Genomic DNA, 12242 nt, shown 5'->3' on the forward strand with positions numbered 1-12242 from the left:
GATGTTACTTCTGGTTCTTCTGGATAGCCTGGTCCACCATTGGTTGACTCTATTAATGAGTCCTCTACTCATAATCATCTTATGATTACTAAAAATAAGGCAAGAATTTTCAAGCCAAAGGTTTACTCTTTAGAACTTCAGTCCTCAGTTTTTCACGAGCCTCGAACTGTCTATGAAGCATTGGTTGATCCTCAGTGGCGTGCTACTGTTAAAGAAAAATATAATGCTATTGTTCAACAAGGCACTTGGAGTCTTACTTCATTACCTTCTAATTGAACTACAGTAGGGTGTAAATGGATTTTCAAGAAAAAAAGGAATGTTGATGGTACTGAGGCTCAGAAGAAGTCTAGATTAGTGGCTCAAGGCTTTTCTCAACAAATTGGACATGACTATAAGGAGACTTACAGCCTTTGATCAAGGATATAACAGTTCAGATTATTCTTACACTTGCTTTGTCTCACAAATGGAAGTTACACCGAGTGGATTTTAATAATGCTTTTCTTAATAGAGATTTACAAGAAGATATCTACTTGGTGCAACCAGTAGGGTTTGAACGCACTGGATCAAATGGGGAGTAGTTGGAAGTGAACTCCATGAAATATGATTATTTCCCAGAAAAACCACATATCCTGAGGTCATGAAATATGATTGGTTTACAAGAAGATACCTACATGCTCGAATCCACGCAACTTCATTTTGTTTGAGAGCATGTAGCTGCTAACAAGTTGGAAGTGAACTATGTTCCCTCTTTAGAACAAGTAGCTGATAAACTGACTTTTATAAATAAATAAAAAAAGCTGATATACTGACTAAACCACTAGTTGTTGGGTTGTTCAATTACTTCAAACAGAAACTAAAAGTGTGTGCACCTGATGAGTTCCAGAAGAAGGCTACTGAGTGAATTTTTTTTTTCTGTTGCCATAAGGGAATGTTAGCAGTAAATATATAGTTCACTTAGTCTGTTAGATTGCTAGTTAGTTAGCCAGCTAATGTTAGTTAGCTGCAGTTATTCATCTTTGTTATACTTTCTTGATCCTCTTACTGTATATATATATATATGGTTGCTTATTTGTGTGTAAGTTTGACATATGAAATACAATATTACTTTCTCTATTCATCTCTTTTCTAGTCTTCAAATATTATAGAACATGAAAAAAGCCTAAGCAAAATAGAGATTGATTTTATTTTTAAATTCATACGACAATATTAATTGTTTTATTTTGTATTATATTTTAAAGAGCCTGAGCATAAAATAGAACTATAGTTCAAGATTATTAGCTATGGTTGTGATAGTGATATAATTAAAAAATTTTAAACAACCATTGAATTCGAATATTAGAAGTTAGTTTTAAGAAAAATTGTAAAACTTATTATCATTTTCACAAGTTTTACAAATTTTAAAATTTTTATGATTTTCATAGTTTTAAATTTTGTGTAATTTTAATTATTTTAAAATATTTCAATGATTTCCTATTTTTATATTTTAAATTTATTATAATTTTTTACAATTTTATAAATTTTAACAATTTTTTAATTTTTAAACAACTTAAATTTTTATATATTTTAAATAAATTTTAAATTTTCTAAATAATTTTGGAAATTTTATAATTTTTACAATTTTTTTATTTTAAATATTTTATGATTTTCGAATGATTTTGGCCAATCAATGTGTCACACCAATGATCAAAGTTCAACGTGCCACATCACCTATTAAAAATATTTGAAATTGTTGCAATGTGCCAAAAGAAGTACTCACTTCCTTCACCACTACGACAAAGCAACAACTTGCCATATTTGGAATTGCCTATTTATTGAACCAAATCTTTGGGTTGCGATGATATCGTGGAATGATCCAAACTCATCAATGAAGATCAAGTCACTTGGAGAAACATGTCTTGAAGATCGAATTGGATCGAGTATGTCAAATCCCTTGGACCAAAGAAGTTGGATCAAATCAAAACTTGACTTATCTACCAACAGTTCATTTTTCTTTGGTCGTTAATATTATAATGCATTTAACTAATTTAGCTACTATATAGAAGGGACTATGATTGATCTTCATTATGTTAGCAAGTCTCAAAGTCCTTATATAGTAGAGAGACTTGTATAGGTTTTTGGTACAACACTTATATGTTCACTTAGGAACATTATTTGTGAGAGTGCATTCTTGATTGTAAAACCTTCATGTAGTTGGTTTTGCAAGCTAAGTTATCAATGGGAGAATTTAGTGGTGAAAGATCTAGTCTTTTGAGTACAAAACTGGGGAGTCTTTACTAGGTGTGTTAGAACTAAGTTCATTGGTTTTTTTTGTTCCAAAGATATTGGATTCATCTCATTGAGCTAGACTCCGTAGATGTAGGGAAACTAAATTGCGTAAACCTTTATTGTCCCCTATTTTCATTGTGCTTGTTACAATTGTTGCGGGAAAGCCTACTTTTGTATTCACTTCTACTCATATTATGTTTCTTGTAAACTTATCAATTGTTTCATGTCAACAATTGGTATTAAAGTTTCTAACCACAAGTTATAGAGGGATCATCAACCACTCATCCCCTTATGTTGGATATTGGCCATAATACCTACTAGAAGGCATGTATGAAAGCTTACACTAAATCTATTGATGAGAAGGCTTGGTGCTTAGTTCTTATAGGATGGGAGCCTCCTATGATTCACACTAAAGCTGGAAGAATGGCTAAACCTGAAGTACAATGGACAACTAAAGAGGAACGTCTTGCCAATGCTAACCCTAAAGCATTGTATGCCATCTTTAATTGAGTAGATTTGCAAGAGTTCAAGAGAATTGCAAAGTGCATGATTACCCAAACAACCTAGGATATTTTACAGACTGCCCATGAAGGGACTAACATAACTATGTAATCAAAATACAAATGCTTACCTCCAGATTTGAAGCCTTAAGAATGCAAGAATTAGAGACCATAGGAGAATTTTATGAAAAGTTCTGCAATCTATTAAATCAGACATTCGCTCTAAGAGAAGAATATTCCAAAACCAAACTAATTAGGAAAGTGCTAAGATCTTTTCCTAAAAGGTTCTCTATTAAGGTCATTGCTATTGACTAAAGACTTTGAAATATTGGAAATTAATGAACTCATTGGTTCTATGTAAAATTTTGAAATGAAATTTGATGAGGCTTGCAATAAGACATAGGATGACAAAAATATTACCCTCTAAGTAGGGGAGAGGAAGTGCCAACTTCCTACAACACTACGATTGAAGAACTTTAGGAGTAGATTATATTACTCATACGATATACCAACAAGAAATTTAAGAAGTAATCAATGAGGATTATGAAGTTTGAATCTAGCGTAAATGCACCAAGGAAAAATCCAAGATGGTAATCATCAAAGAAGAATATGATAAAAATAAGAAAAAAGGTGTGTAATGTATGTCAATGATATGGACACATCTAATCTAAGTGTGCTAACGCTCTAAAGAAGAAGAATAAGTCACTATGCATGACTTAAAATAATGAAGATTAATCCAGAATTGAGATTTAGATGAAGACCATCTCAACAACTTTGTAACCTTTACAGCTAATACTACGAAAGGATCTAAAGTTTATTCAAATAAAGATTTTGATGGTGGTTTTGATAAAGAATTCCTAAAGACTTACAGAATCATACTTGGAAAATGGGAGCATGTATGTGATATGAATGCTCACTTATTGAAATAAAATAGCCATTTGAAAGAAGAAAATTCAAGGCTAGGCAAGTATGAAAGCTAAAGAATCTCTTCTTGCTAAAGAACTTGATAATTTAGTAAAAACCTAGAAGGAACTTGTTGCAACCAAGCTTACACTTGAGAAATTCAATTTTAGCAATAATAAGCTTGATGAGCTCCTCACTGTAAGGAAATGAGATCTAGGAAAATGAATAATTAGTTATATAGACAAAGGAAAGGCTACAATCAAAAGTCCTACTATCTTTGTGAAAGCTTCAAAAAGCTCATGTTAGACCAAGAAGGCAATGAATTCCCATAAAGTAATGTTTCATTATTGTAGTGCCCCTGACCATATTAGACATTGATATTTCAAGATGATGTAACACCCTATACTCGACTCAATCCCTAAGATTGAGTTAAAGGATGCCACATTCATTGTCGAAGCAACTCCAATCATTTTATAGACAATTAACATAATTTAACGAATTAAATAAATAAAAAACATGCAATCAGTAGGTTAAACAATCATTATCGGGCTTGTTACAAGCTTATAAAAGCTCTAAAACTAATTCAGAATCAAAATAAGACTACATTGAAAATCTCTAAAATTCAGGGTTAACGTCGCGACGTGAGGGGTACCTTATCGTGACACGACATATTGACTTGGCTAAATGGCCTCCTCGTCACGATGACGTAAACTCTCGTTGTGCCATGGCATGGGCTCAAAGCTTGTCAGGCGACCCATAATCGATATTGCAATATGGGTTTCTCATCGTGACAATGTTCGAACAACACCACAACGTCACAGATTGTTTCTGCAAAATTCGTTCAAACAAAAACCGGCAATTTAAAGGTATAACCATGCAAACATATTTCAATTTTATTTTAGACCAAATTAACAGTAAGTAAGCAATTTTAAGTTGACCAAAACACACTTATATCATATTTAAAACTTCAATTTCTATACAACCAACACAAACATCCTCAATAGCATTAACAAACATATACATAAAACATTTACCATTCATATGATATAACCATAAAAAACCTAATTCACTAAGAACATAACATTAACAGCATTTTCTTACATTTTAGTTCATGTTCAATGTCTATTCATAAACAATAACTAAGTTACCATTTCATAACTTGACATATCAACCTATAAGCATATATACATATGTAGGAACCAAAAGACTCAACCTAGGTACATGCAATTGTAATAAAAAATAAGAGGATTACAAACTTTCTGAATCGGGAGTCATTTGTTGGATGTTGTAACTACACTCAATCTATTAGGATTTTATTGTACTTGCGTACAGAAAAAACAAAACATATGTTGAGTAAATATCTCAATAGTAATACTATGATTTAAAGCCTTAAGTAAGTTCTTAAATGTGCATATCATTAATTTTTAACATAATTCCATGCCAATTTGCATCGGCACTTAAATCTTACATAATCATGCTCTTTCCCACTCTTCATACCCATAATTTACTCATTTATGTTATTCTACCATTTATATATATACACAATCTACATGTATACCCAATTCCCATATTATCTTTTATATCAATTTTTGAGCTTATGTCTCTTGATTCTTAAATGCTTCTCAAGTTCATTATCAACTTAATAATTCTATCATCCCGGGTTGCCTATCAACATGACTTTCTATACAATGCCTACCACCCTGGGTTGCTTGACAGCGATAATTTTTCCTCATTTCAAATTAGTCATCTTGAATTGCCCGAAAATAATGACTTTGTTAGATTTGGTGTTCTATGTGTAGTATTTTCGTCTAAGTACACTTGTAATTTTTTCGAATAGATTGGTTAATAAAACAAATTCATTGATTAAGACTAATATACTTTGTATTATTATCCTTAAAATGGTTTTTGCACGCAAAGAAAAATGGAAGCAAATGTTGCTCATTGGTTGTCTAATGTTTAACTAATACTAAGCGGTATTACATGTTCGGATTGTGATACAAAAAGACAACTTATATTAGTAGACAAAATTAAACATGTCCTTAGTCTAATCAGAAATGAGTAAATTGATTGAAAGACTAATATGTCGTCTATCAAGTCCAATTGGAGAGATGTCTTATCTTAGGCATCGAAGTAAATGATTCCCAGAAGATAGAGACATAGATGTGACTGACTGGACTAACAGTACATCGGACTGGACCCAAGAAGAATAGATTCTGAATCCGTTTACAGATTTTTTTTCACTTGAGACGTTCATAGTGTGGCATACCTAAATCCTAAGTGGATGGTATACAATGTATGTGTGACTCGTATACTTTGATGTAAGTAAAAGCCTGAGTTAAAATAGATAAGGAACCAAAAGCGTTGGGCGTATAACTTCTATAGTATGTAGCGTCATTCACAACAGTGGAATTCACAGCCCGAGACATGGGTAAATGATATCCTTTCATTTTCATTACATGGTTGATGAAAAGTAAACATGGCAATGGGCCTTGTCTTTATGATGAATGACTTAATTACTATTCGATAGTAATTGACTTTTTATAAAGGAACATGTGATGGTTACCATGAGGTAAAATAGGATTATATTGGGAGAACAGATATTATTCCAAAGAGATCAAGGATATCTTGCGAGGATAACACACTTATAACAAGGCCAATGAATGAGCATTGAGTAGTTGCTTTCGTAATGGTATGTCATTGGAGAGAGTTTATCTATGATACTATAGTGGAATGATTTCGTGACTAAATGAGTTTATAATTAATAGGCGAAAAGCTGAAACTTAATTATAAATCATTTGATCCTCAACTATATATATCCAATCGGTTCCTTCGCTAGCTCGTTGAAACCAGAAATGAATTACAGGTTTGACTAGAAATGAACAAAATTAATAGAAAAAGATAAATGAGAAACATTCATGAATAATTATGGTTTTCTCCAAAATGGAGAAATAGAATCATTTAGAAATGAATGTAGGTTTCTAAAAATGAAAATGGAAATGATCCATTTGCAATTTTATACGAATTAGTTAAAAATGATTGGAAGAATGAGTTTATGTTTTGAGTTGTTTTGAAGCCCAAAAATGAAAATAAACCATCCAGTCATAATGAACATGTTGAGTTGTGAAATATTAAATGAATTTCTCAAAATTTTAACAGGGGTAAAATAGTGAAAATTTTACTGAGGGTAAGATAGTCAAAATTTTATCAAATGGATGTTAATAGTTCCTTCTTGAATGAATTCCTGAAGGAGGAGATGTATGTGGCATAACTTAAAAGCTTTGAGGACCCAACAAAGCCAGAGCATGCTTACAAATTGAGTAAGGCATTATATGGTCTAAAGCAAGCCTCTTAAGCTTGGTATGAGAGAATGTTTCAATTTTTTATTGGTCAGGGTTTCTAAAAGGGATTTATGGATAAGGCATTGTTCATTCGAAGGTATAAAGGCACTACAATCATGGCCTAAATTTATATTGATGACATAATATTTGGTGTTACATTAATAACTGCAAATGACACATTTGTAAAGATGATGCAAAGTGAGTTCGAGATGAGCATAGTGAGGGAGTTGTCACGCTTCTTTGGCTTTCAAATCAAACAACCTGAGGATGGTAGGTTTTTATTTCAAGAAAACTATGTAAGAAATTTGGTAAAGAAGTTTAGACTAGAGAGATCTATCTAAGCATGCCAAAACACTGATGTTTATCAAAGAAAAGTTATGTGCAAATGCTGAAAGAGTGCCCACCTCTGCAACTACATTCAAAAGGATGATTGATAGTCTACTTTATCTTATAGCCAGTTGACCTGATCTATGTTTCAACCATGGTGTATGTGCCTAATACTAGGCAGATCCAAAAGAATCTTATGTGAAAGCGGTCAAACAGGTCATTAATACGTTCATGGAACACTTGATCTTGGAATTTGGTTCTCTGAAGATAGTGTACTGAGTTTAGTAAGGTACAGTGATGCTGACTTGGTTGGAAATGTGGATGACCATAAAAGCACATCAGGTGGGTGTTTTTATTTGAGATCAAGTTTAGTTTCCTGGTAGAATAAGAAGCAAGAATCAATTTCTCCTTCAACATCAGAAGCATAATACATAACTGTAGGTAGATATTGTGCTCAATGGCTATAGATGAGACAAATGATGAAAGATTTTGAGATTGTCATACATGTTTCAACGACTTATTATGGCAATACTAGTGCCATAAACATTTCAAAGAATCATGTGCTACTTTAAAGAACCAAGCACATTGATAGCAAACACTATTTAATTTGAGAATAAGTTGAGAATGAGTATGTTGAATTGAAGTATGTTTCTACTTAAATCCAACTAGTTGACTTGTTCACAAAAGCCTTAGATTCAAATATATTTGAGAGCTTGAAAAGTTCAATCGAGGTCTGTCGAGCTTGAGTTGTTGACTGTGTTTGGGAGGCATCTAGACGACATTGCTTGATCCATTTTGATTTTTCTAGGCAACTATGATGATAATTGGTTTTTCAATAATTTTGGTGGCTAATGAAAATTGTGGCACCATATTTTTTTTATTTTTGGTGGGGAAATATTGTATTTGAAAATTTTTCTTTCCATATCTTGGAGAGATTTTTCTGGAGGTGCCAACTCTCTTTTGCTATAAATACCCAAGAATATCCCCTTATGCATTCATCTGTGAACCCAACCTTCAACATCTCTATACTCCCTATCTCTATACTCCCTCAAGCTTAGCCTGCTAAAAACTTCCAAGTTCTTGTTTCTTAATAAAACCCTAAAGCATTTCTTCAAAAAAAACTTTCTTTCTTTCTTAACAATGACTCGCGTAAAGATAACCTCTCTTGAGCAATTAGAGAAGGAACAACAAAACCAACAGTTGGTGATGAAACATCAAACCCCTCAGTCAAAGAGCCCGTTCAGTCTGTCAAAGAAGACATGAATCTGTTGGAACATCTCAATAGACTTAAAAAGCAGCTGATGAGATTAATGTGCTGTTGAATAACCCTCCTATGCTTGAGCATACTCCAATTGCAGAACACAGAATTGTTGCTGCCGCTGTAGCAAAACCATCTTCTTTAGAAAGCCTTACGGATCCTTTTGCTTTTACCACCAATATTCAAAAACCTGTGGTGGAGAGCCTAAAAGACTGCCTTTAACAATATCATTTGTAACCAATGAAATTATTCAAATAAGTACAATTTTTATCCTATGATTTTGTTATATCAGCCAACATATCAATATAAAATGTCAAATAGTTAAATTTCTAGAATATTGCTATTTCAATTAAAATCAGAATTTCAAGCCAAAATATTCTAAAATTGTTAAAAACAAAGAAATACTTGAATCGATTTCTTAAGCTACAACATCCTAATGCCGTAATTGGAAATAAAAAATATTTGGATCCAATTTTTTGTTTGGATGTCCAATAAAAAGTATGGATTTGGATTTAAGCCAATCCAAGCTCAATTTCATATGATTTCAACAAAATTCTGGATCAATTTCTTGATAGGAATTGAGCATTAATAATAATAATAATAATAATAATAATAATAATAATAATAATACCTTAATAATTCAGATTAAGTTAAAGGTTGGCATGAACATGATTCGGAAAATTTTCCGAAACATTTTCAACCACTTTAAACTTGTACGGATATTTCCCTTTCTTCTCCAACTTGGCTACTTTCATTAGATGCTTCAAACATTTCCCATCTGATTTAGATATAATGACTGGATTATTGTCTCCAAATAATGGTATCAATCGCCTTGCCATGAAAATCTCCTTTTCTTCATCTGCAAATCCTTCTAATTTGATTGCTTTGAGATCACTGAGCTCATCAGGAACAATGAATAAAGTTGAGAATTTTCCTGTGCTAGGCATGTTATAGCATTTTGGATCAATCTGCAAGTTTGATAAGCAAATACTTACTAAGTTATAGGTATTGCTACTTATAACATAAAATATGTAAAATGGGAAGACTTACAGTGACATAAAGTCTTTCCAAGTGAGGACAAAGCTTCAGAAACCAAAGTAAGACATTGATTGATTCTCTGTTCATTGAACAATCAATCCACCAAAGTTCCTTTAGTCCGCTCAAACAAAACAAAGGGTCTCTACTTGAACTGAGCAAGCAACACATCGATGTCTGAAAAAAAAATATGAAAGGTTAGTAATTATGTTGACTTTCCATTCTTAAAAGCATCTATTCATGTCAAACATGTATCCGTCATTCTTATACAAATTTGAGTAACATAGATTAGTACTACATGAATATGAAAGTGAACATTTCTTTATTGAACATACCTCGAAAAACCATCTGCATATTGTTAGAGATTTAATACTCCTTATGCTTATCAAAATTGATTTGAAACATTTTTTCTTCGTGGTGCAGCGACAAAGGGTTCGTTTATGCAGATTATAAGAATAACAATAACCAGGAGGCTTTTCAAAGTCCCATGTCCCTTCTGCTAGAGAACCTTGTCTGAGATCAATCGTCGCATCTTTCAAGAATAAACCACACTCACAGATACAAATCCGGCGAAAAGTAGTACATTTACAATACCCTTGAAACCGAAAGGACACTAATTTGCCTCTATATCTGAAACATCTTAAACAGGAACCTTCAAAACTGAGAGATTGTAACTGGGGGCAATCGAGAACCACTAATTTATGAAGCACTTTGGCCTCTTTAATCTGTAAAGATTGTAACCCTTTGCATTTGGCTATAGTCAAGCTTTCGAGAAATGGCAAATTTGGCACTAAAGATGAAACTGCCACATTAGACAGGTGGCTTACTGATACGAGATACAATGATTTTACTTTCATTGTGTTTGAATATGGTAGTTGGGTTTGCAATGGCTTCAAATCCAAATCAAAGGGCATTGGGAATTCTTGTTTAACAGCTGAGAAATCAAGTCGAAGTGTACCATTTCTAGAAATGCTAGCAGCTAAGATGTTTCTTCCATTACTGAACTCAAATATGAAACCCCACTTATTCCTTGGTCTACAGTGTGTATCAAAACCATCAAGAAAGCTTTGTATGGCTTTAATGGCAGCTTCCATGGTTACATCATGGACTGAATCCAACAAGGCCTCTTTCCAAAGGTGTTTCCAGTGAGTTGAAAGAAAGGAAGTTCGGACCGCAGATTCAAAAGGGAGATACGAAACGATGTGGTGAAGGATATTGTCAGGCAAATTACTGACGAAATCATTAGGGTTCATACTATTACTGTGCAAAAGGGAAAAAAATTTGATCATGTCAAGACTCAAAACATGTTTGATCATAAGCCATATGACAAAATCCCAAAGTGAAAATATACACAGGTTACCACTTGACTGACCTTTCTGGGATATTCACATGATTATACAGTTTCTCTTGATCATAATTCCATATAAACGATGGAATAATTTGGTGAAAAACGTCATCTTTTAAACAATTGGTATCCGAATACCTATCAAATACAACAAGATTGATCTAAAATACTGAAAGTAGAGAAGAAAATATAGTGATCAAGTAAGAGTCGTTACCTTGAACTTGAAGTGTTTATTGGGATATTATCATCTGGTTCATGACTCTGCTTCTCATGCTTAGTTTTCTTGTTTCTTCTCTTCTTTCCCATATTTTTGAGGTATTTGTTCAGTATTAAAAGCCATATAGGCGAGATGATTTTGAACTCTCTCGCAAAAGAGGCCAAAGTCTTTCTAAATATTATAATATAGCCTTTGTTAATAACTCAAATCAACTTTATGATATTTGTCAAGGAAAATTAGAATTTCATTTTAGTGGGGAACGAATTGTAAATTTTTCCATTTCCTTGTAATTTTATAAATATTAATATAATTTAATATGGATTGAAAGTTTAATTAATTGATAAATATTATATTGATAATAAAAACATTAATAATAAAATAGTTATAATTATAATGCTTTTATATTCAAGATTTAATAGAAATATTACTAATAAATAATTATTTTATATTATATTATATTATATTATATTATTAGTTTTATAGATTTAAAAAATATGAAAAATATACCTAATACGAAACAATAATTCTTAATTGCTTAACTTTTGTAACACCCCAAACTCGTATCTGTCGTCGAAATAGGGTTACGAGTATTACCGTACAATTGGAACATTTATAATTAATTTCATTCAAAGATCATAAACATATTTTAAAAAACAAGTTTAACATTTCAAGCTTACTTGGGCCTTAAGCAATTCAAATACTAATCATTTAACCCATTCAAAATACGATTAAACATACTCAAAACATGTCAAAACAATCATCCTAAGTGCCTAACTAATGTACCATCATTGGTACCATATTTTATATCATCAAAACACATCAACAATGCATCATCCAAATTAAAGTTTAAAATATGCCAAAATCATTCAATTTAGCCTAACAAAAAGCTACTTAAGACATCAAGCTTTAAGTTTCATACACATATCAAGCCTTTGGTCATAACACATACTAACATTTAGCTTCAAACATAAACATATATTTATAACTCAATTTACATCACATTCATAAAACAACTAACAACCAAAAACATCCTAGGTACATGCCATTACAAAAT

The 12242-nt window shown here is 32.1% G+C and overlaps 1 protein-coding gene across 1 annotated transcript; it reads right to left on the bottom strand.

Moving 5' to 3' along the window:
- Positions 1-8909: 8909 nt before the first annotated feature.
- On the bottom strand, positions 8910-11369 carry LOC108452172 (F-box protein At2g39490-like). Its single transcript, XM_017749934.2, has 5 exons — positions 11186-11369; positions 10999-11109; positions 9962-10886; positions 9642-9803; positions 8910-9559 (listed from the first exon to the last, which is right to left on the bottom strand). Exons 1-5 carry the CDS (start codon positions 11275-11277, stop codon positions 9242-9244), a joined length of 1608 nt encoding a protein of 535 aa, XP_017605423.1. The 5' UTR covers positions 11278-11369; the 3' UTR covers positions 8910-9241.
- Between the last annotated feature and the right edge of the window lie 873 nt (positions 11370-12242).

This window comes from Gossypium arboreum, chromosome 5 (genome assembly GCF_025698485.1).
Source record: "Gossypium arboreum isolate Shixiya-1 chromosome 5, ASM2569848v2, whole genome shotgun sequence".
Classification (NCBI taxonomy): domain Eukaryota; kingdom Viridiplantae; phylum Streptophyta; class Magnoliopsida; order Malvales; family Malvaceae; genus Gossypium; species Gossypium arboreum.